This window comes from Delphinapterus leucas, chromosome 20 (assembly GCF_059928025.1).
Source record: "Delphinapterus leucas isolate spDelLeu-1000000601 "Yukka" chromosome 20, BTC_Dleu_Yukka2, whole genome shotgun sequence".
In the NCBI taxonomy this organism is placed as follows: Eukaryota; Metazoa; Chordata; class Mammalia; order Artiodactyla; family Monodontidae; genus Delphinapterus; species Delphinapterus leucas.
Genome location: NC_143148.1, coordinates 56,191,923 through 56,215,952, shown reverse-complemented (window position 1 = coordinate 56,215,952; position 24,030 = coordinate 56,191,923). Strand labels below are relative to the sequence as shown.

General features: G+C 47.5%; 1 protein-coding gene across 1 annotated transcript in view; it reads right to left on the bottom strand.

Moving 5' to 3' along the window:
* Nucleotides 1-24,030, bottom strand: part of NECAB2 (N-terminal EF-hand calcium binding protein 2) — a 35,019-nt gene that overhangs the window by 3,562 nt on the left and 7,427 nt on the right. The window contains exons 3-9 of the mRNA XM_022583069.3: nt 23,348-23,456; nt 21,380-21,405; nt 21,108-21,205; nt 6,168-6,304; nt 3,580-3,698; nt 3,284-3,363; nt 143-196 (exon numbers count right to left, since the gene is read on the bottom strand). Coding sequence (XP_022438777.2) covers nt 143-196; nt 3,284-3,363; nt 3,580-3,698; nt 6,168-6,304; nt 21,108-21,205; nt 21,380-21,405; nt 23,348-23,456 — 623 coding nt within the window. The remainder of the gene's footprint in view (nt 1-142; nt 197-3,283; nt 3,364-3,579; nt 3,699-6,167; nt 6,305-21,107; nt 21,206-21,379; nt 21,406-23,347; nt 23,457-24,030) is intronic.

The window sequence follows — 24,030 nt, the reverse complement described above, 5'->3', positions numbered from 1 at the left end:
CATGGGAGGGGAGGGTGGCCAAGTGCTGGGGCTGCATCTCCCCTTGTGGTGGTCCCAGGGTAGAGGTGTCAGGGACACTAAGCCACCTGCATCTTGAGGCCTGGCTCAGGCAGGGACGGGGCCACAGGAGAGGGGTCCTCACCATGTTGGTGCTTTCTTCATCCGAGAGATGCTGCTGGAGGTCAAAGCAAAGGGTCTGCAACAACAAAGCATGAAGAGATGCCAGAGACAGAGGCCACCGCTGCTAGGGAGGCTCCCAGGACCACCACAGTGACACCTGAGCTCCCAGGGCCACCGAAGAGCTCCAGCCCCTCCACCCCACGGTTCCAGCGGCTCTGGAGTCCCCGAGCGGGTGGGAGCTCCCAGGGCCAGGCCTCTCTGCGCAGAGCTCAGCCCACCCTCCAGGCACACTGCTGGCTCAAGAGACGAGCCGGGAAGCCAGGCTGCAAGGCCAACCACAGGGAGTGGCACAGATCCCTTCTGGCCGTGGCATCTAGGGGGCAGTGGAGCCACAGAGGCCAAGCACACCAATTGCAGAGCACACGAAGGAGGCTCCACTGTGCTGAACCCAGGACGCTGGGGTTTCGTCACAACTTCCGCCGACAGCCTTGCTGGCAACAGGTTCCCCGACAACTTACACGTCGCCCCCAGTCACAGCCCCTGGCGCCTCATGAATATAATGGCCTGAATGAGGTCGTCTGTGCTCGCTGGCCTTCCACCGGCCCTGGGGGCTAAACCCTCTCTACCAAATCTTATGTAACTTGCCAGACTCCCCGAGGTCGTGGCTGCCCTACTGTGAGCTCTAGGAAAGCAGGAAGCCCGTGCACTCTGCTCCTGACCACGTGCCTGTGTCTGTAATGGTGCCCAGCACCATCATTGCAGAGCAGAGAACCCAGAGGCCACAGAAGCTGGTCCAGGGTCAGAGGCTGAGTTTGATGAGGCCAAGCCTCTCTCCTGATCCACGGAATCAGGATCCTTCTTTCTTTTTCTTGGGCACCCCAATAAAGGCAACCTCTGTGCCCATCCCTGTCCATCCTCCACGAGGGCAGCCCGTGTCCCTGGCGCAATCCCGCACCCACGCGGCCAATGTGCAGGGCCATGACCCATGCAGTCACCACCTGGACATTCTTAATAATGTTGGAACAAGGGGCCCCATAAATTACACAGCCGGTCCCAGAGAGGGTACTGACTTTCCGGGGACATAGGGTGTGCATGTAGGCGTTTGTAGGCGGCCAAGGTCTGCTTGGCAGGGCAAGTCTCTTTCCGTGGTTTTAAAACCGTGTAGATGGGCTCCTGGAGCGCACTGGTTCCCTAGATTTCTCCTGGCCAGCTGGGCCCCGCGGCAGTGAGGATGAGGTAAAGATGAGGGGAGGGTGGAGGAGGGGCGGCGGCACCCACGTCTGCGCCCCCCGCCCGGTCTCCCTGCCTCGCCGTCCCAGCGTTCCAGGAGCCCAGGCACAGCTAGGACCGCTCAGGTTCGCCCTTGGAGGGCGGGGTCCAGAGCAGGTCCCGGATTGGCCCCTGCTCGCAGCTCGGGCCAATCAGAGGCTGGGAAGAGGGCCCCCGCCCCGTCTCCAGGACGCCCAGGTGCTCCTTGGTTTCCAGCCAGCCGGTTGTTAAGGCGACTGGGGCGCTAAAAATAAACTTCAAAGAGCCTCCCCCTGGGGGCGCCCGCAGAGTTGTTATGACAACCAGGCCTCAGGGTCCCCGCCGAGCCTTTCCCACCGCTCCCACCCAGCAGCTGGCTTTAGTGGGGGGGGGGCGGGGGGGAGATCCCACCTCGGCCTCAGACCTGCAGGTGGGATGGCCGCCTCCTCCCTCGGACTCCTCTCCAAGTCTCAGCCTCACCTCCTCCTGGGGAGCCCCACCCACTGCCCTCACGAATCCCTAACCCACAAACCCACCAAAGCACTATTTTTCTTTTGCCCTTTTGCAAAAGATATAAAAAAACTCAGAGAAGTAGGAAAAATGTAAACTTGCCACCGCAACCCCACAGCCTGGAGATCCCTGCTATCTTGGTTTATGTTGATATACAGGTATGGTATGTGTATTGGTTCTGGCCCTGCTATCTTGGTTTATGTTGATATACAGGTATGGTATGTGTATTGGTTCTGGCATCAGAATGTCTAATAATAACTGCTAAACAACATTGCTAATATTAAATGCTAACTATGCAGCAGGCTCTGTGCTAAGCCATTAAGACATCATTTAATTTAATCCTCACAATGACCCGTGAGAGGTGCCATTCTGATTATTTTCTCTGTGGTTAGAGGAGAACTCTGAGGTTCAGAGAGGGTAGGTCACTGGCCCAAGGTCACACAGCTGTTAAGTGGTATAGCCAGGATTCAAATACAGGCAGTCTGATACTGGAGCCTGTTGGTAAACCTTAAGGCAAATTATTTTCTTTCTTCCAACGAATGATAATCGTTATGGGCTGAACTGTGTTCCCCCAAAATTCATATGTTGAAGTCCCAATCCCCAGTACCGCGAAACGTGACTATATTTGGAGACAGGACCTTTGAACAGGTGATTAAGTTAGAATAAGGTCACATGGGTGGGCTCTAATCCAATATGCCTGGTGGCCTTATAAGAAGAGATCAGGACACAGACACACACAGACACAGGGAGAAGGCGGCTGTCTACACGCCAACGAGAGAGGCTTCAGAAGAAACCAGCCCCGCCAACATCCTGATTTCAGATTTCTAGCCTTGATCTGTGAGAGAATAAATGCCGGGGCTTAAGCCCCAGTTCTGGCAGCCCTGCAAAGCGAACACAATCGTATCCTGAGTGCCTACCGAGCCGTGAAATGTTCTCCGAAAACACGATCCCATAAAGGCTGTGCCACTTTCCATCACTTATGGATGTGTCATGTCACATTTTAAGAAACTTCACGCTGCCGGTCATTCTAATCTCTCCTGGGACGTCACCATCCCTCACCCACCACCTTGCTGGGTCTAGGCTACCACCTGCCCAGACCACGCCGCCGCCTTAACGCCTCCTTGAAGCTCTGTCCCCTTGCTGCCCGTGGCCCTGCCGACTACTTTCTGTTCCTCGAGACGCCCCTCCTGGCTGCCCGCCCACCCTCCACAGCCGCTCCTCTCCTCGGCTCCTATACAATGGACCCGTTCCCGGCGTCCACCCTTAGTCTGCACTCCACCTGGGGAATGTCCTTGCCAAGACTTCCTGACTTCTGTCTCGAGCTCTGGCCTCACTCTGCACTCCCTGGGGGCTGGGAGGGCGGAGGGTGGATGCAGGGACAGAGGCGAGGGCTCAGTGGGCTCACCTTGCTCTCCAGCCGTCCTATCAGCCCCGCCAACCTGCTGATCTGGGCTTCCAGGCCCTCCTCCCTGGAGTCTGAGGTGACTGGGGAAGAAGAACAGAGATGCTGAATGGGGGGGGGCGGCAGGGCCAGGCCTAAGATGGAGGGGAGCTCCCGGCCCTGCCCCGGCGCTGAGACCTGCCCCCAGCCCTCCCAGGCTCGGTCCCCATGGGAGGCCCAGGCCCCATGTGGACCACTCTCAGAATTCCCCCCAGGACCCCCCAGCCCGTGTCCCCCACTCTGGGCCACTGCTCGCTCACCAAGTGGGAAGCTCTTCCCTTGCTCCACGGCCGTGAGCTTGTGGTTGTGGGCGTAGACGGGAGTGGAGCTCCCAGACCAGGTCTCCACCACGCTGTGGCTGGGTTTGCTGTGGTTCTGTCTGCAGAGGAGTGGGGCAACACACACTATGAGGGGGGCTGCAGGGGGGCTCTGGCCGATTAAGCACCGACTGGGGGCTGAAATGTGCACAGAACTCACTCCGTGGGGCCCCGGCCCTGTGAAGTGAACATCGTGGCCTTTGTTTTACAAAGGGGGACACCAGGCCCACTGGCCAAGGGCACGCTGCAAGCGGGCCCGGGTTGGGATGAACTCAGATCCTTTCCAGGAACCCAGACCCTGTTCCCGGGAGGTTTAGTTCCAGGGCCGGGCGAGGCTGAGCCAGGCCCCCAGCCTCCCCACAGCCCACGGCTGCCCCTCTCCCCGGCCCTGCCGGCCTCGCTGGGAGCCGATTCAGCGTTCACTGCCCTCTGGGGTGGGGGGCCTGCATTGGCTAACAAGCCCCCTGTCCAAAAAAGGAAACCCTAAGACACAGTCGAGAGCGGGCATCTGACAAAGACCCGTGATCCTGACCTCAGCCTGGCCCCATCCCCTGTCGTGACACCACCCGGCACGCACGCTACTGATGTGCACACACACGCACAGCACCCGGCATCCCTGACGTGCACACACAGCCCACCAAACACTGTGCCTGGCACGTAGTAGCGACTCAACAAATGCCCAAACCCCCATGTGCAAAAATGCTGGAAAACCCACCACAGACATAAAAATACAGCCAGACGCACATATCCCCCCAACACACACACACACTCCTGTGTGCACGGCCGACACGCCTGGTCCCCAGGGCTGCCTTGCTAATGTTCTGGAATTTGCCTCCTGTGAGCCTGAAAGCCCAGCAGCCTCTCCCTGTGCAGAGGGGCCAACCCCCCGCCCCAAGGGAGGAGAAAGGCTGGCAGAGTCCTTGAGGTGTGAGTCGTGGCGCCTCAACAAACTCAGACCACGAGTGGCAACAGTGGGAGTCCCCCAAGGGCGGCAGGGTCTGAACCAGTGGCTCGTGCCTGGGTCACGACGTCCCCAGGCCTGGGAAAGAGGATGCTCAGGGGACCTGCAGCTGAGAGCCGAAACAGGTGAGATTTGGGCGGTTTGAGGTGGCAGTGCCTGTGAAGCAGATGTGTCTCCCCATCGCGATGTGCCACCCCTGCCAACAACATCCCCAAGTAAGCTTCCAAAAAGGGGGCAGGCAGGTATAACGGCTGACACGTGACGGAACTGGCAAAGCTCAGGAAATCGGCTCTGAAAATCACGCAGCGGTCCTATCTGTTCTGCAGCAGGATAGAAACCGCAGGTTTTAAAATCAAGATCGTGATAAAAAAAAAAAAAATGAAGAAAATCTATATGACAACTTCCAGAGCTGAGGCTGTTAACCTTGGGAACCCTCAGAATCACAAGACTGATCAGCTATGCAGAGTCCTGGGCTCAGCTCCCAGGGACCCTAATCCAGCGGCCACGGCCGGAGCCCAGGAATCTGCACTGTGCATATCCTAGGTGACCGGGCTGCAGGTGCTCAGAGCAAAGGCATTTTGCGAACAGCATCACTGAGCAGCCTTTGCAGTCACATCTGACTGGGACAAGCCCCCCACCAACCAAAAAAACACAAACCCCCAGGCCCAGCAACCAACACCCTGCTGTGCTGGGTCTCTGCCTGGGAAACCGCGGCAGAGACTCAAGGCTCAGTAACGCATGGGCACCTGGCAGCTGCCCCCGCCTGTTTCTATTTCTTTATTTCCCCTTTGCCCCGGGCACATCAGCTCTTCAGGGAAGAACCGGCACAGAGGAGTTGGCCGGAACTTAGGACGGCAAATGGGAGGGCTCGTGGCCCCCAGGGGCTGGCCCTGCCAGGCCGGAAGGAGACTGCTAACTCTCCGGACCCCCATCTCACCGCCCCAACAGTGTCCCCCTGCAAAGAGGGGGGACCCCAGGTACTTTTCCACGGCTTCAAGGACCCACAAACAAGGCTTTAAATAACACTAACTAACATTGGGAGAAAACCACTCCATTTCACTGCTCTTTCAATCTTTCTGAGGTCATGCTTTGATGCTCCTCTGTTTCCAATGCCCATCTGTGATCTCACAGCCTCTCTTTTTGAACAGAGGGAGCAGGCCCTCAGGGTCCAAGCTGACTGCAGGCACCAACAGCGCTTGTTTTTTCAATTTCTTCACCCACAGCATGTGATACTTGTTTTCGAATGATGGTAACAGCCAGCAGAGTCTCCTAAATTTATTCCCAGGTTTTAAAAAATGAGTCAAACAATAGAATAGCTTTAGCCAAACAATAATGTGAGCAATATGGAAATGTGGCCAAATTGATCAGAGCCTAGGAACTAGTCATAACTCTGTGAGAAGGCAGGTATAATCGGCCCCACTTAAAGAGCTGGGGAAGTGGAGGCACAGAGGGGAACAGCGGCTTCCCCAAGGTCACCCAGCCCCCAAGCACACGAACGTCCCCACCAGGCAGCAGGTCAGCACACACATGGCCCACTCCCACAGGCCCCCACAAGGTCCCATCAACGCACCGGATCTGGCTGGTCTGCTCTTCGATGGCCTCCACCGCACTCTCCACCGAGCTCAGCAGGGACTGGATCTGATTGGCCGTCTCCTTCAGGAGGAAGCGTGTCACAAACTGGTCCACGTTGCTCCCACCCTCATACACCTGTGGCGGGAAGGGAAGGGGCACAGAGGGGAAAGGAGTTGGGGAGGGATCGTGGGTGGAGATCTGGTGCAGGGGTCGGGGGACACCTAGGGTCAGTGTCTCTGCACCGGGATGGGGGTATCACAGGGCTCCAGCATGAAGGCAGGGGTATAGACTCAAGAGACCAAGGTGTGAGCCCCAGCTTCACCAATTACTAGTACTGCGACCTCCACACCACAACAGAAATCACTGTAGTAGCTATCTCATAACACTGTAGTAAGGACTGAATGAAAAAATTACATGAAATGCTCAGCACTGTGTTTGTCACATAGCAAATACTCAGTATACAGTGGCTCCTATGATGATGGTGATGGTGATGGTGATGAGAAGGATGGTGGTGGGTCACTTCTGTTGAACATAGTATTGGAAGTCCTAGCCCCAGCAATCAGACAAGAAAAGGAAATAAAAGGTATCCAAATTGGAAGGGAAGAGGTAGAGTTGTCACTATATGCAGATGACACGATACGATAAATAGAAAGCCCTAAGGACTCCACAGAAAAACTACTAGATCTAATAAAGGAATTCAGTAAAGTAGCAGGAAACAAGATTAACATTTGGAAATCGGTTGCATTTCTTTACACTAACAATGAAACATCAGAAAGGGAATGCAAAAAAACAATACCTTTTAAAATCGCACCAAAAAAACCCACACAAAACCTAGGAATAAACCTGACCAAGGAGCTGAAAGACTTACATGCTGAGAACTATAAAACATTAATACAGGAAATTAAAGAGGATTCAAGGAAATGGAAAGATATCCCATGTTCTTGGATTGGAAGAATATTGTTAAAAATCACAAAACTACCCAAAGCAATCTACAGATTTAATGTGATCCCTATCAAATGACATTTTTCACAGAACTAGGATAATCCAAAAAGTTATGTGGAACCATAAAAGACCCAGAATTGCCAAAGCAATCCTGAGGGGGGAAAAAAACAAGAAAGCAGGAGGCATAACTCTCCCAGACTTCAGACAATACTACAAAGCTACAGTAATCAAAACAATGTGGTACTGGTACAAAAAGAGACACACAGATCAATGGAACAGAATAGATAGACCAGAAATAAACCCACACACGTATGGTCAATTAATCTTTGACAAAGGAGGCAGGAATATAAAATGGGAAAAAGACAGTCTCTTCAGCAAGTGGTGCTAGGAAAACTGGACAGCCACAGGTAAATCAATGAAATTAGAACACACCCTCACACCATGCGCAAAAGTAAGCTCAAAATGGCTTAAAGACTTAAACATAAGACATGACACCATAAAACTCCTAGAAGAGAACATAGGCAAAACATTCTCTGACATAAAATGTATCAATGTTTTCTTAGGTCAGTCTCCCAAAGACATAAAATGTATCAATGTTTTCTTAGGTCAGTCTCCCAAAGCAACAGAAATAAAAACAAGAATAAACAAATGGGACCTAATCAAACTTACAAGCTTTTGCACCACAAAGGAAACCATAAAAAACAAAACAAAACACGAAGAGACAACCTACAGAATGGGAGAAAATATCTGCAAATGAGGCGACCGACAAGGGCATAATCTCCAAAATATACAAACAGCACACACAACTCAATAACAAAAAAAACAAGCAACCCAACCCAAAAATGGGCAGAGGATCTAAGCAGACATTTCTGCAAAGAAGACATACAACAGCCAAAAGGCACATGAAAAAATGCTCAACACCGCTAACTATTAGAGAAATGCAAATCAAAACTACAATGAGGTACCACCTCACACCCATCAGAATGGCCATGATTAAAAAGTCTACAAATGACAAATGCTGGAGAGGGTGTGGATAAAAGGGAACCCTCCTACACTGTTGGTGGGCATGTAAGTTGGTGCAGCCACTATGGAGAACAGTATAGAGGTTCCTCAAAAAACTAAAAACAAAGTTACCATATGATCCAGCAATCCTACTCCTGGGCGTATGTCCGGACAAAACTGTAATTCAAAAAGATACATGCACCTCTATGTTCACAGCAGCGCTGTTCACAATAGCCAAGACAGGGAAACAATCTAAACGTCCATAGACAGATGAATGGATAAAGAAGATGCGGTATATGTATATATACAATGGAACATTACTCCACCAAAAAGAATGAAATAATGCCATTTGCAGAGATCATCTAGAGAGTATCATACTAAGTGAAGTCAGAAAGACAAATACCACCGTACATCACTTATATGTGGGATCTAAAATATGACATACATGATCTTATTTATGAAACAGAAACAAACAGACATAGAAAACAGACTTGTGATTGCCAAGGGGGAGGGGGTTGGGGAAGGGATGCAGTGGGAGTTTGGGGTTAGCAGGTGCAAACTATTATACATAGAATGGATCAACAACAAGGTCCCGCTATATAGCACAGGGAACTATATCCAATCTCCTGGGATAAACCATAATGGAAAAGAGTATGAAAAAGAATATATATATAACTGAATATATATACATAGACCTGAATCACTTTGCTGTACACCAGACACAACTAACACAACACTGAAAATCAACTATACTTCAATAAAAAAACAAAACAAAAACCCCCAAACCTGCCTGTGCTGATCGGTAGTGGCATCGCGCCCGGGAATAACCACAGCGCCCCAGCCTGGGCAACACAGCGAGATCCCATCTCTCTCGTTAAGGGAATTCTGCATCTCCTAAGTGTTCTGTATGTCCCCTAAATAAACAATAAACTTTTGCTTTTAAAAATAAAAAGGTGGGGGCTTCCCTGGTGGCGCAGTGGTTGGGAGTCCGCCTGCCGATGCAGGGGACGCGGGTTCGTGCCCCGGTCCGGAAGGATCCCACATGCCGCGGAGCGGCTGGGCCCGTGAGCCATGGCCGCTGAGCCTGCGCGTCGGGAGCCTGTGCTCCGCAACGGGAGAGGCCACAGCAGTGAGAGGCCCCGTACCGCAAAAAAAAAAAAAAAAAAAAAAAAAGACACTGTGCTGGGAAGCTGGTCCCTCAAGCCCTGTGCTTCTCTCTGGCCTCCTCTACCAAGACCCTACCCTCCTGAGCCACCTGCCCCGGCACCTTGGAATTCTGCCCAGTCCCCGGCCAGGCAAGGGCTCTCAAGGAAAGAAAATTAAACCATCCATCACTCTGACTGGGAATTAATTAGCAATAATTGCACAAGGGAACCACGGCTACAGACAGAGAGACTGAGAAATGAAGGCCAGGGCGGGGAGCAGGGGAACACGGCTGTGGGTGGAGAGGGGCCGAGAGGAGAGGTGCACGCAGACGGGGAGGTGTGGAGATGGATCTCCTGCGCCACCCATCAGACCAGGCGCGCTGGCGGCAGGCCCCGACGGGGAAGGAGCCGACGGCAGAAAGCATGCCGGGTTCCGGCAGCCTAATGCACTGCAGTGATCAATTATCCTTCCTAGCAGACAGCTGAACTCACATGCAATCCAGTGATCGATGGGCTCTGGACAAACAAATGACCCCAAAGAACAGGAAGACATAACGAGGTAACAAAAACAAAACCAAAACTGAACAAAAAGAGAAAGGCTGCTAGAAGCCATCAAGCAGAAAAACGAGCTAAAGTGAGTATGTTAAAAGCACCCAGATAAGTGACTCAGGGATCAATAAGTGTAACTGGTTAGTTGAATTTAAAAAAAGACAAAATTTTCAAAAGAGTAAAAATGCAGCTTGTACAGTTTTGTCCTCCACTACCACTGATGCCTCAGCCGAGAGGCCAGCTCCACAGATTTCAGAGGGAAAGAGGCAGAGCTGGGAATTCCGCAATATGTGGACAAGTTATTCACACGCAGGATAACAGGGAGACCTTCAGAAGTCTGCAGACCTCTGAAAGTTTATCAAATGAGCACCTTTCCGGCAAAGAATGCCTAGGAATTTCTCCCAAATCTTCTAGGGCTGAATCACAGAAAAATATTCTTGAATAGGGAAGTTGTGGAAAAAAAGTGAGGGTGATCACCCGAATGAATGAAGGTTACAGACGTTAGGAAATAAAAACATTGACCACTAATAGTTAAATTTTAATCACATTGGATTCAGGGAATAAAGAGTGTCAAAGTATGGGAAAAGAGCCAATCATCTCAAAAATTGTTTTAATTTCACAAGAGGGAATAGAAAGTGTTCTTTAGTAGCCAGGTATAAAAACAGGATTAAGAGTGTTAACAATGTATGTTTTAGAAGTCCCTAGTAAAATGAAAACTAGAATGTTTACCTTTGAAATCATAATCAATGCCATAAACAAAGCAGACTACCAAAGGTAAAATGTCAAGAAAGACGAAGGATCATTAAAAAATGGGAAGCGTGTAAGATTATGACAGTAGCCAGGCCAGACAGATCATAACAACAAAGAAAATCTGCCTAAATTGCCCCACGTAAAGACACAGTCCCAGATCTGACCAAGCGAGGTCCATCTGGAAGCATATATAAAGCAAAGGAGCACCAAAGGATTTGCAAAGAAAAGCCTGTGCAAAGATTCTGCTGCCAAATTTGATCGAATGACTGGGACAAGCTGCACTACCACGATCAAGGTAGAAGTTAATGGGAAAGCATTACATAAGATTAAAAGGGTAAGAATAAATGGCAGAAGGCATAATGCATTACAAGGACATGACATTATTAAATCTTCGTGCATTATTAAATCTTTGGGCATTATTAAATCTTTGTGCAATGGGAGAGGATATTGCTACAAGTACGGCTATGTGGGGTTAGATGAATAAAACCACTTTATAAGGCAATTCTACTTTATATCAAGAGCCTTAGACTGCCCAGTAATTCTCTACTTTCGATAATCTATTCTTAAGAAATAATGCAAAATGTGGACAAATACTGATGTCCCAAGGTTGGTGTTAATTGATAATAGCAAAAACCTGGAAATAATCTAACATCCTCAAGAACAGGAATAGTATGTAAATTTAAGGAAGAATATTTAAAATGATACTTTTAAACAGTTTTATTAACATGGGAAAGGTGTTTGTTAAAATGTTAGGTGAAAAAAAGCAGAAAAATTTTTGTACACAGAATGATTTTAAGTGTATTAGAGAAATACCCATAGAAAAAAAGGCTCAATGGTAATAAAGTGGTAACAGTGGTTAGAGACAGTGGGAATTAGAAGTGATTTGAAATTTTTCTTTATATTTTTCTCTACTTCCTAAATTTTGAATATTGAATATGTACCATTTAGGTAACAAAAGTATTACAACAAGGTCTATAGGTGTCAAACGGCATGGCTAAATAAACAGGAAGGAAATATTAGAATTTTAAAGATTAAATGTCAAAACACAATTTAGTGTGAGAAATTAGTTCACCAGTGTCCCACAGGACAGATAAATTAGAAATAATAAATGTCTATTGTAAAGGGCATTACTGGGAAAATGTGAAAGTCTTTAAAATGGGCAAAAAAGATGACTGGTTCCTCGTCTAATACACCCTTCTAGGTTATCTAGGTCTTTCCTTGTTTGGGAGCTACTTTTAACACCCTAGCATGTAGGACTTCCCTGGTGGTGCAGTGGTTAAGAATCCGCCTGCCAAGGCAGGGGACACGGGTTTGAGCCCTGGTCCAGGAAGATCCTACATGCTGCGGAGCAGCTAAGCCTGTGTGCCACAACTACTGAGCCTGCGCTTTAGAGCCTGTGAGCCACAACTGAGCCCACGCACCGCAACTACTGAAGCCCGTGCACCTGGAGCCCGTGCTCTGCAACAAGAGAAGCCACCGCAACGAAGAGTAGCCCCCGCTCGCTGCAACTACAGAAAGGCTGCGTGCAGCAATGAAGACCCCATGCAGCCAAAAAAATAAATAAAATTTAAAAACAAAACAACAAAAAACTCTAGCATGTAAAAACTTGACAATAATGCAAATAATTCTCATCCACAGAAATGCATATGAATTTTGTCTGGCAGAATTCAACTGACTATTGTCCTGTGGACAGTGACCAATTTTGCATTTATTCACAGATTCATCTCAGAATTCCTGGTTGCCTACATACATGGCAAATGTTCTTTGAATTTTCCTTGGACACAGTGTAACATCCTACTGGTTCTCAAATTAAGGAGTTAAATAAAATCTTTCACATGTGTATACTTTATATTTGTACAAGAGACAACCTTACCTTTTTACAAAGTTGTCATTTTTTTGTATGTGTGTGTGGTATGCGGGCCTCTCACTGTTGTGGCCTCTCCCGTTGCAGAGCACAGGCTGCGGACGCGCAGGCTCAGCAGCCATGGCTCACGGGCCCAGCCGCTCTGCAGCATGTGGGATCTTCCCGGACCGGGGCACGAACCCGTGTCCCCTGCATCGGCAGGCGGACTCTCAACCACTGTGCCACCAGGGAAGCCCCAAAGTTGTCTTTTAACAACATATATTTCACAACAAAGAAGGGATAGTTATTTTCAGATTTTATACTCTCAAAGTATGATCCACATCTTCTTCCCAAGTATCCATGGGAGAATTATAAAAACAAAATAATATGGGACTTCCCTGGTGGCGCAGTAGATAAGACTCCACGCTCCCAACGCAGGGGCTTGGGTATGAGCCCTGGTCAGGGAAATACATCCCACATGCATGCTGCTAGAGTTTGCATGCCACAACTAAGGAGCCTGCCTGCCGCAACTAAGACCCTGCACAACCAAATTAAAAAAAAATTTTTTTAAGTCAAAATAATATGCAGTGAAGAAATCTCAAAAAAATTAAAAAAAATAGAATACAAACTACTGGTTACTTGGTTTTATCCTAATACCATGAAATGAGAAATAAGTGAGGATATAACAAACTATTAGAGAATATTGAGAGAGGAAATATTAATCCTATATACTAAAATCTATCACTGCAGTGAAAGTATCATTCAAAGGTAGATTTCTAAACTTTCAAACTTTATTATCCAAAAAAATTTAAGCATTCCTTTTCACATATGAAAAAGTATATAGCAACAACAATAAACCAAAGGAAATAGGTGGTAGGAAATAATAATGATAAAAACTATAAATACAGTAGATTCAGTAGTAGATACAGAATCAATATTGCCCAAATGATCATACTACCCAAGGTAATCTACAGATTCAATCCAATCCCTATCAAATTACCAATGGCGTTTTTCACAGAACTAGGACAAAAAATTTCAAAATTTGTATGAAAACACAAAAGACCCCGAATAGCCAAAGCAGCCCTGAGAAAGAAAAACAGGTGGAGGAATCAGGCTCCTTGACTTCAGAATATACTACAACTACAGTCATCAAAACAGTATGGTACTGGCACAAAAACAGAAATATAGATCAATGGAACATGACAGAAAGCCCAGAAATAAACCCACTCATCTATGGTCACCTCATCTATGACAAAGGAGGCAAGAATATACAAATGGAGAAAAGAGAGTCTCTTCAATAAGTGGTGCTGGGAAAACTGGACAGCAGTTTAAAAGAATGAAATTAGGACACTCGCTAACACCATACACAAAAATAAACTCCAAATGGATCAAAGACCTACATGTAAGGCCAACACTATAAAACTCTTAGAGGAAAACACAGGCAGTACATACACTCTTTGACATAAATCACAGCAGTATCTTTTTTGATCCACCTCCTAGAGTAATGAAAGTAAAACCAAAAATAAACAAACGGGACCTAATTAAACTTAAAAGCTTCTGCACAGCAAAGGAAACTATAAACAAAATGAAAAGACAACCCACAGAATGGGGGAAAACATTTGCAAACAATGCGACTGACAAGAAATTAAATGCTGAAATATATTAACAATTCATATAGCTCAGTATCAAAAACAAACAATCCAATCAAAACATGGGAAGAAGACCTAAACAGACATTTCTCCAAAGAAGACATCCAGATAGCCAAAAAGCACATGAAAAGATGCTCAACATCGCTAATTATTAGAGAAATGCAAGTCAAAACTACAATGAGGTACCACCTCATACCAGTCAAAATGGCCGTCATCAAAAAAATCTACAAACAATAAATGCTGGAGAGGGTGTGGAGAAAAGGGAACCCTACTACACTGTTGGTGGGAATGTAAATTGATACAGCCACTATGGAGAACAGAATGGAGGTTCCTCAAAAAACTAAAAATCGAACTACCGTATGACCTAGCAGCAATCCCACTCCTGGGCATATACCTGGAGAAAACCATAATTTGAAAAGAAACATGCACCCCAATGTTCATTGCAGCTCTATTTACAATAGCCAGGACATGGAAGCAACCTAAGTGTCCATCAACAGAGGAATGGATAAAGAAGGTGTGGTACATACATACAATGGAATATTTCTCATCCATAAAAAAAGAACAAAATAAGGCCATTTGCAGATTGTCACCCTGAGTGAAATTAAGTCAGACAGAGAAAGACAAACATCGTATGATATCGCTTATATGTGGAATCTAAAAAAAGGATACAAATGAACTTCTTTACAAAACAGAAACAGAGTCACAGATGTAGAAAACAAACTTCTGGTTACCAGGGGGTAAGGGGGGGAGAGGGATCCATTGGGAGATTGCGACTGACGTGTACACACTTCTACATATAAAATAGATAACTAATAAGGACCTACTGTACAGCACAGGGAACTCTACTCAGTACTCTCTAATGGCCTATATGGGAAAAGAACCTTAAAAGCAGTGCATATATGTATATGTATAACTGATTCACTTTCCTGTACACCTGAAACTAACACAACATTGTAAATCAACTACACTCCAATAAAAATTTTAAAAAAAAGATACATGCACCCCAATGTTCACTGCAGCACTATTTACAATAGCCAAGACATGGAAGCAACCTCAATGTCTACTGACAGAGGAATGCATAAAAAACATGTGGTACATATATACAATGGAATATTACTCAGCCATAAAAAGAGAAGGAAATAATGCCCTTTGCAGCAACATGGATGGACCTAGAGATTATCATACTAAGTGAAGTCAGCCAGACAGAGAAGGACAAATATCATGATATCGCTTACGTGTAGAATCTAACAGAAAAAAAAAAGACACAAATGAACTTATTTCCAAAACAGAGGCTCACAGACACAGAAAACAAACTTATGGTTACCAAGGGGGAAAGGGTGGTGGGTGAAGGGATAAATTAGGAAGCTGGGATTAACATATACACACTACTATATATAAAACAGATAACAAGGACCTACTGTATAGCACAGGGAATGCTACTCAATATTATCTAATAACCTACAAGGGAAAAGAATCTGAAAAAGAATATATATATATATATATATAATATATATATATATATATATATAAACTGAATTGTGCTGTACACCTGAATCTTACACGATATTGCAATCAACTATACTTCAATACAAAAGATTTTTTTTTAAGGAAAGAAAAGAATTAAAAAATAAATACAGGAGAAAACATACTGTATAAATTAAATTTAAATAAACATGTCAGGGGCTCATTTCTAGAAACAACTAATTAAAACAGGCAAAACTCTGTTAAGTAGAAGTTTAAATGCAGCAAAATAGTACAACATTTAAATCAAGACCTGAGCTGTAACAGCAGATGTTTTATTAAACGTCATCTGCGTCATGTGCCTGTTTTGTTTCAATGTTTTAGAATTAAAAAAAAAAATCATAAGAACATACTATGCATAATCGATCATAAAACTGAACATGTCCATGGCAGTTTTGTTTAAAAATATACTAAAATGGACACCAGAAGTTTACCTAAAATTAGGATTGACTTTAAAATCACTATTATAATAATCCCCTCCCCCTGTTTAGTACCTCCACCCAGGCCTATGGATTAATTCTTTCTATTTTTGAATAGAAACATGACTCTAAGTTAGAGAAGCTGATTCACACACAGAAAGATATTCAAAACCACCTACAGTTCACTCCCTATCACCCAATCTCAATTCCTGATAGAGACAGAGATAAAACACTCAGCTAGTGACAAGATTCAGCAACGTGGTAAAAGAATAATGTGCCAATTAGGGTTTATCACAGGAAGCTAAGGACTGTTCAATAGGAGAGAATCTAATAATAGAATCCACCCCATCAATAGTTTAAGAAAAATCATATGATCCCTGAAAAAATATACCAAAAAGGCATTTGAAAAAAAATTCACTACCACCCGCTAAGGCAACATTTAACGAAGGGAGCACAAAAATATTTTTTATCAGACTGCAGAGGCTTCTAAAATAAGAGCTGCTATTAATATTATAATTAGTGAAGAACTACTAGAGAGATGCATTTGAACATCAGGAGCAAAACAAGGATGTCTGACGTAGCGCCATTACAATGTGTGAGAATTCAGGGTAAACGCAGCAGGACACAACAGAGAAACAGGAGGAACACATATCAGAAATGAAGACAGTAACTACACTGGTTAACCATGATACTATGACTGCCTATCTACAAAAGCAAATGAGTCACCCTAAATCAATGGATGCAAGAGACGTATTTGAAATAATCAACGAGCTGCACTTCTCCAAACAAAAACTGGTTAGAAAACATGCAAGAAATGCCAGTCACCATTGTGACAATCTATCATAGCATCACCACCATCACTAGGAAATCATGCAGCCTTTGGTACACTCTAACAGCAAAAATCCTGCAAACTGCTTTAGGTTGTATCGGTAGATGTTAAAATCCTCTCCCTTTTACCATCACATCAAAAAGAATAAAATACCTAGGGAGGGTGGGAGGGAGGGAGACGCAAGAGGGAAGACATATGGGAACATATGTATAACTGATTCACTTTGTTATAAAGCAGAAACTAACACACCATTGTAAAGCAATTATACCCCAATAAAGATGTTAAAAAAAAAAGAATAAAATACCTAGGAATAAAACTACCTAAGGAGACAAAAGACCTGTACTCTGAAAACTGTAAGCCGCCGATGAAAGAAATCGAAGATGACACAAACAGGTGCAAAGATATATCATGCTCTCGGATTGGAAGAATCAATATTGTCAAAGCGACTGTACTATCCAAGGCAATCTACAGACTCAATGCAATCCCTATCAAATTATCAATGGCTGGGCTTCCCTGTAAAACATTTTTAAATTTGTGTGCAAACACAAAAGACCCCAAATAGCCAAAGCAGTCCTGAGAAAGAAAACCAGCTGGAGGAATCTGGCTCCTTGACTTCAGAATATACTACAACTACAGTCATCAAAACAGTATGGTAATGGCACAAAAACAGAAATGTAGATCAATGGAAAAGGATAGAAAGCCCAGAGATGAACCCACTCACCTATGGTCACCTAATCTATGACAAAGGAGGCAAGAATGTACAATGGAGAAAAGATAGTCTCTTCAATAAGTGGCACTGGGAAAACTGGACAGCAGCTTAAAAGAATGATATTCGGACATTCTCTAACACAATACACAAACATAAACTCAAAATGGATTAAAGACCTAAACGTAAGACCGGACACTATAAAACTCTTAGAGGAAAACATAGGCAGAACACTCTTTGACATAAATCACAGCAATATCTTTTTTGATCCACCTCCTAGACTAACGAAAATTAAACCAAAAATAAACAAATGGGACCTAATGAAACTTAAAAGCTTTTGCACAGCAAAGGAAACCATAAACAAAACAAAAAGACAACCCACAGAATGGGAGAAAATATTTGCAAACGAAGCGACCGACAAGGGCTTAATCTCCACAATATACAAATAGCTCACACAGCTCAATATCAAAAGGAATCAAACAACCCAATCAAAAAATGGGCAGAGGATCAAAGTAGACATTTCTCCAAAGAAGACATACAGATGGCCAAAAAGCACATGAAACGATGCTCAACATCGCTAATTATCAGAGAAATGCAAATCAAAGCTACAATCAGAGGGATTGGCGGCGCAGTGGTTAAGAACCTGCCTGCCAATGCAGGGGGCACGGGTTCGACCCCTGGTCTGGGAAGATCCCACATGCCGCGGAGCAACTAAGCCTGTGCGCCACAACTACTGAGCCTGTGCTCTACAGCCCGTGCTCCACAACAACAGAAGCCTGCACACCGCAACGAAGAGTAGCCCCCGCTCGCTGCAACTAGAGAAAGCCTGCGCGTGGCAACAAAGACCCAACACAGCCAAAAAAACAAAAAAAAACTACAAAGAGGTATCACCTCACACGGTCAGAATGGCCATCATCAAAAGGTCTACAGACAACAAATGCTGGAGAGGGTGTGGAGAAAAGGGAACCCTCTTGCACTGTTGGTGGGAATCTAAATTGGTACAGCCACTATGGAGAACAGTATGGAGGTTCCTTAAAAAACTAAAAATAGAACTACCATAGGACCCAGCCATCCCACTACCGGACGTATACCCTGAAAAAATCATAACTCAAAAAGAGCCACGTACCACAATGTTCACTGCAGCTCTATTTACAATAGCCCGGACATGGAAGCAACCTAAGTGTCCATTGACAGAGGAATGGATAAAGAAGATGTGGCACATACATACAATGGAATATTACTCAGCCATAAAAACAACCAAAATAATGTCATTTGCAGCAACATAGATGGACCTAGAGATCATACTAACTGAAGGAAGTCAGACAGAGAAAAACAAACATCGTATGATACCGCTCATATGTGAAATCTAATTTTTAAAAAAATGATACAAATGAACTTACTTACAACGCAGAAACAGACTCACAGATATCAAAATCAAAATTATGGCTACCAAAGAGGAAACATGGGGGCAAGTGATAAATTAGGAGGCTGGTATTAATATATACACACTATTATAAATAAAATGGATAACTAATAAGAACCTACTGCATAGCACAGGGAACTCTACTCAATATTCTGTAACAACCTATATGGGAAAAGAATCTGAAAAATAATGGATATATACATATAACATTCACTTTGCTGTACACCTGAAACTAACACAACATTGTAAACCAAGTATACTCTGATAGAAAGTTTTAAACAACCAAAAAAACACAGTATTTTGAAGAGATTAAAAAAAGCCAGAAACAGATTTACAGGTATTGACAAGAAACTTACGGTTACCAAAGGGGAAACGTGAGGAGGCGGGGGGGATAAATCAGGAGCTTGGGATTAACATACACACACTACTACATATAAGATAGATAACCAACAAGGACCTACTGTATAGCACAGAGAACTCTACTCAATAATCTGTGATAACCTATATGAGAAAAGAATCTGAAAAGCAACGAATATACGTACAACTGAATCACTTTGCTGTATACCTGAAACTAACGCAGCATTGTAAGTCAACTATACTCCAATAAAATTTAAAAAATAAAATAAAATCGTCTCTTGATAGAGAATTGTGTCACATCTCTGAATAGTTATGCCCAAAGACCAAGAAACAAGTATGCGTTTTATTAATACGGAAGACAACATTGCCGGGCAGTGGCTCCATTCCCAGATTTGAAAACTGAGGCTCAAGGCGGTGAGTTCAATCGCAAGGAGTCCCATGTGGGCAACCAGTGTGCCTCACTCAGCCGTGAGGAGAGGGGCTGGGGCTGACACACCGCACAAGGGTTCCAGAGCTTGGGGGCTTTCCATGCTGCCTTCTATGAATGCTCCCATTCCACAGATGGAGAAACTGAGGTTCAGAAAGAGAAGTGACTGGCTGGGGTCCTTCAGCCTGGTCTGGCTGACTTCATCAGCTAAGCTCCCTGGCCTCAACCAGCAGGTGGGGCTGGTCTTTCCTGAGCTCCCACAGCTCAGATAGGCTGCACGCCCTCGGGCATTACATGTCCATCACAGCGTGGCCCACTCCCTCCTACACGCCTTGGTCAGCTTGGTCCCATGCTGTGCTCCATACCTCCGGCCAGGTCTCTGACTCAGTTTCCCCTCCCATTTCAGCAGGAAGCTCTGGCTGTCTGGCCACGACCCTACAGGGTTCATCTTTCCGAGCCTGTTTCCATAGTTATGAAAGCTATGTTTCCATGGTTATGTCACTTATAGTTATGATTGACTGTTGTTACCCACAGGGCTGCTGGGCGGATTAAGTGAGCGTTTAATCCTGGCTGTCATAGAGCCTCTGGAAATTCACGGTGACTCTTCTCTGTGGATACAGAGAAGGAACACACCCCACTGCTCCCCCCAGAAGCACCAGCCAGAGGCGGTGCAGACTCACAGGTGGGAAACGGAGCTGGGAGGCGGGCTGCTTATGCCCATCTGAACTACAATGACGCCCAGCCCGCAACCTGCCCCATCTCCCTCCTTCTGCCCTCCTCCAGGGCATAAATGCCAACAAGGAGGTGACAGGCCTGCGGGCACAGACTCTGAAGCCACACCCGAGCCCTCTCTCCAGGACATGCAGAGTCCTGCCCCTGGCTCCCTCCCAACACTCCTAATGGATCCACTGCCCAGCTCACGTCTCCTCGTCTGGACATGGCGTTCTCACCCCAGACACCCTCAGATTCCCGGTCAAGTTCAGATGCTCAAGTCCACCCCCATCCCACCCCATCCATAACCCTGTAAAGGGCATGGCATCGTCAGGTCTGACACCTGTCCGAGGACCCTGGGGTCCTCAGGGTGACTGCCGCTTCTTTTCTAGGACTCCATCCCAGGACCAAGCCCAACTGTGGGAAAGGGCCTCACGCTCTGAACCAGACACCGCTAGACAGTGCCGTTCAGCAAGCCACTCCAGGCACTTCAGTTTCCCTCACTCTCTCTAGAAGCCCCAAGCAAAGCCCACTTCAGAGCCAGGTTCACCCAACACTTGTCATCACAAATCCAGGCACCCTTGCGTGAGGATGTTCTGGGGAAATGTAGACCCAAACCAGCACTCAAGCCCTCGGACCCCCAAGGGCCACCCACGCCCGCTGACCTTCTTGGTGTAGCCCATGGCCTTCAGGACAGAGTGATTCAAGGTCTCCAGGGAGGCCAGCACGTCCTCGTAGTCCCCCATGTGGTCCACAAAGTAATCTGGGGGAAAGGAAGACAGGGGTCACAGGTCATACATAGGAGGATCATGCCCCTCCCCCTGGGCCCTCCCACCAATCCCATCTGTGCCCCTCATTCATTGCCTCTCCCCAGTCCCCTCCCCTCACAGAAAACACACCCCAGCCAAGCCTCTGTCCCTGCACAACCAGCACCTACCACACAGCTCCTTGGTGTCCACGTGGCTGCAGAGACAGAGAATGAGAGGGACTCAGAGACTGGCCTGTCCCGTGCCTCCCGCCCTCCTTCCCTCCCTAGCGAGCACAGCCTAGTGTGGCTGGGAAAACACCTCCTGGGCCTCTTCTCTTTTCACCCTATGTGCTGACACTGTGACCCCGGCTTTACAGGTGCGGGAACAGCAGGTGAAGGATGCCGCCCCCTCCAGAGGGTTCCATGTGTGTGCGTCTGTCTGACCCCCTCACCGTGCTTCGCCACCCCTTTCCTCTCCCAGAGCCTGCCCACCACATCAGGAGCCGATGGGGCTAACCCGGGGGCTGGGAAAAGCGAGGGGAGCAGCCCACGGCTGTGACAGGCTGTCAGCAGAACTCTCCCGAGACGCACTGCCCCGGGCATCCCTGCCTGCTGGGTCCTGGGCTCTGCTGGGGGTGCGGGTTGCCCTCCCTGCTCTCACTCTAGACATGGGATCCTCCTGTCCTTCCTCAGAGGAGGCCGAACACGGGAAGGCCACCCACGCCGGGGAAGGCGCAGGCGGCAGCCTCAGAACGCAGACACGGCGGGGCGGGGCGCTGGCGGCGCACGCCAAGGGACCTGAGCTCTGTGCAGGTTCTGATGACCTTCCCTTTCTGGGCCCAGTTCCCTCACTGAGAGATGCCGGCCTACAGAGTGCGCCGGCTTCGTCAAGAGGCTTCTGGGAAAAGGCCCTGCAAACTCTGTCTTGGAGGTTCCCCAAATCCGCATCACCTGGTGAAAAGTGCCGACAAGTCCTGCAGAAACGAAGCCTGTTTAATTGTGCTCAAAGTAGCATTTCACCGACCTTTCTGAGCCGTGTGAACGGTTTTGGGCAGAAAACCTGTTTAGCATCCCAAGGAGGGGATGTTTACAGCTCACAATCTGGGGAACGTTGGAAAGAAGACACCCAAAGGTCTTTAGAGGTCTGGGCTTTGCTAGTGGTAAGTCCGCCTACCCACACTCACAGACGCTCACCACTGCCGCCTCCTCCCAGACCCAGCTGCCCGAATGAGGATAAATAATCCACAGGCACCTGCCGCTCCCCTTTCAAGCTCCCTGGGGCGCTCCAGAAACAAAGGTCTCCCCTGGAGCCTGCGGCAGGAAGCCCTTTCTTTCAAGGGGCCTTTCCCCCTCCGCCTGCCCCACCCTGGCTCCCAGGACGCTCAGCCCCACCTCTGGCCCCAGGCGGCCCCATGCTGTGTCCCTTGCTAACGGGCCTGGTGGCAGCTCGTCGTCCAGACCATCTCTAGCCTGTCGCAGGGGGCCCCAGCTTATCAAATCTGCTCCAAACAGCCCCGAGGAACTCAGGTGTGGAGTGGAGAAGGGGGCTCGGGCCTCACCTGCCTGGGGATCACTAAGAGAGGGCAAAGCTGGAGTTCAGGTTGGGAAGGGTCGGCATGTGTGAGTACAATGCGCAGTCTGGACTCGATTTAGGGATTTAGAATTTGAGGGCTGGGGCCGGAGTTTGGGATTGACTGAGACACGGGTTAGGGTTCCGGCTGGGCTGGAGAAAAGGTGATTAGGTACAGGGTGAGAGGGAGAGTTCAGGTCAGAGAGAGGACAGTTTGGTTCAAGATGGGATCCGGAGAGGATCACCGAGCTCGTGGTGAGACCAGGGCTAAGCACAAGGCGTTGGGGTCCGAACTAGGTCAAGGTGGCTCATCTCTCCCTTTCGTTATCCGGTGTATATTCTGCAAATCTACGGTCTCTCCCAGGTTCGCCACGTGTGCTCAGAAAAGACAAACACTTGCCGACGCAGTGTCAACCTGTGCACTCCCCAGATCGCCCCAGCCAGGCGGGGCCACACAGATGGGACTTCTTAGCTGGGCTGGGGACTTTGAGGCCTCTGTGCCTCCAGGGGAGTGGGCAGTGGAGACTGGCCCCTGCGAGAGAAGGGAAACGCTGCCTCTCGGCCCCAGCCCCCAGGACTTAGCTCACTTGGTATTGTCGGAGTCGATGGTGTGGAAGAGACCCTCTAGTTCTTTCTCGTTGAGGACGCCATCTGCAAAGAAGAGCTGGAATTCCTCCAAGGATAACTTCCCGTCATCTGCGAGGAAGGGGTGAGGGGAGAGCAGCTGGTGTCTAACAGACGGGACATCCCCAGACCCAGACAATTCCCAAATCAACAGAGAAACTCCAGCCAGGTAATCCCCGCCTGCCCCGCTAATTCCCAAACTAGCAGATAAACCCCAGCTCAGATCATCCCTGCCGGTGCCGCTAATCCAAATTAACCAGCCACCTCCAGTTCACGGAGATCACAGACTCATCTAGCTAATTCCCAAACCAAGAGACCAACACCATTTACAGATAATCCCCAAACCAGCAAATGCTGGGGCTCATTAAGCCCCACAGTCAACAAGTAGATAGAGCACACCTGAGCCTGTCAGGCAACCTTTTCTCCCAGTCACCTGACCACATGGAGGTAGTCTGATGACCCCTCTCTGTTGGTTCCAAAAACCCAGAACACCTCCACACACTTAAATCGTCTCCGCCTCAGCACCCGGGTCCGGATTCTGGGGAGGGAATGACCCCTCTCCACTCTGCCTTCACAGGGTCTGACGTGAGCCCGCTGCCAACGGTGGCACTCACCGTGCCACGGATGCAGCCCTGAGCATGCCAAA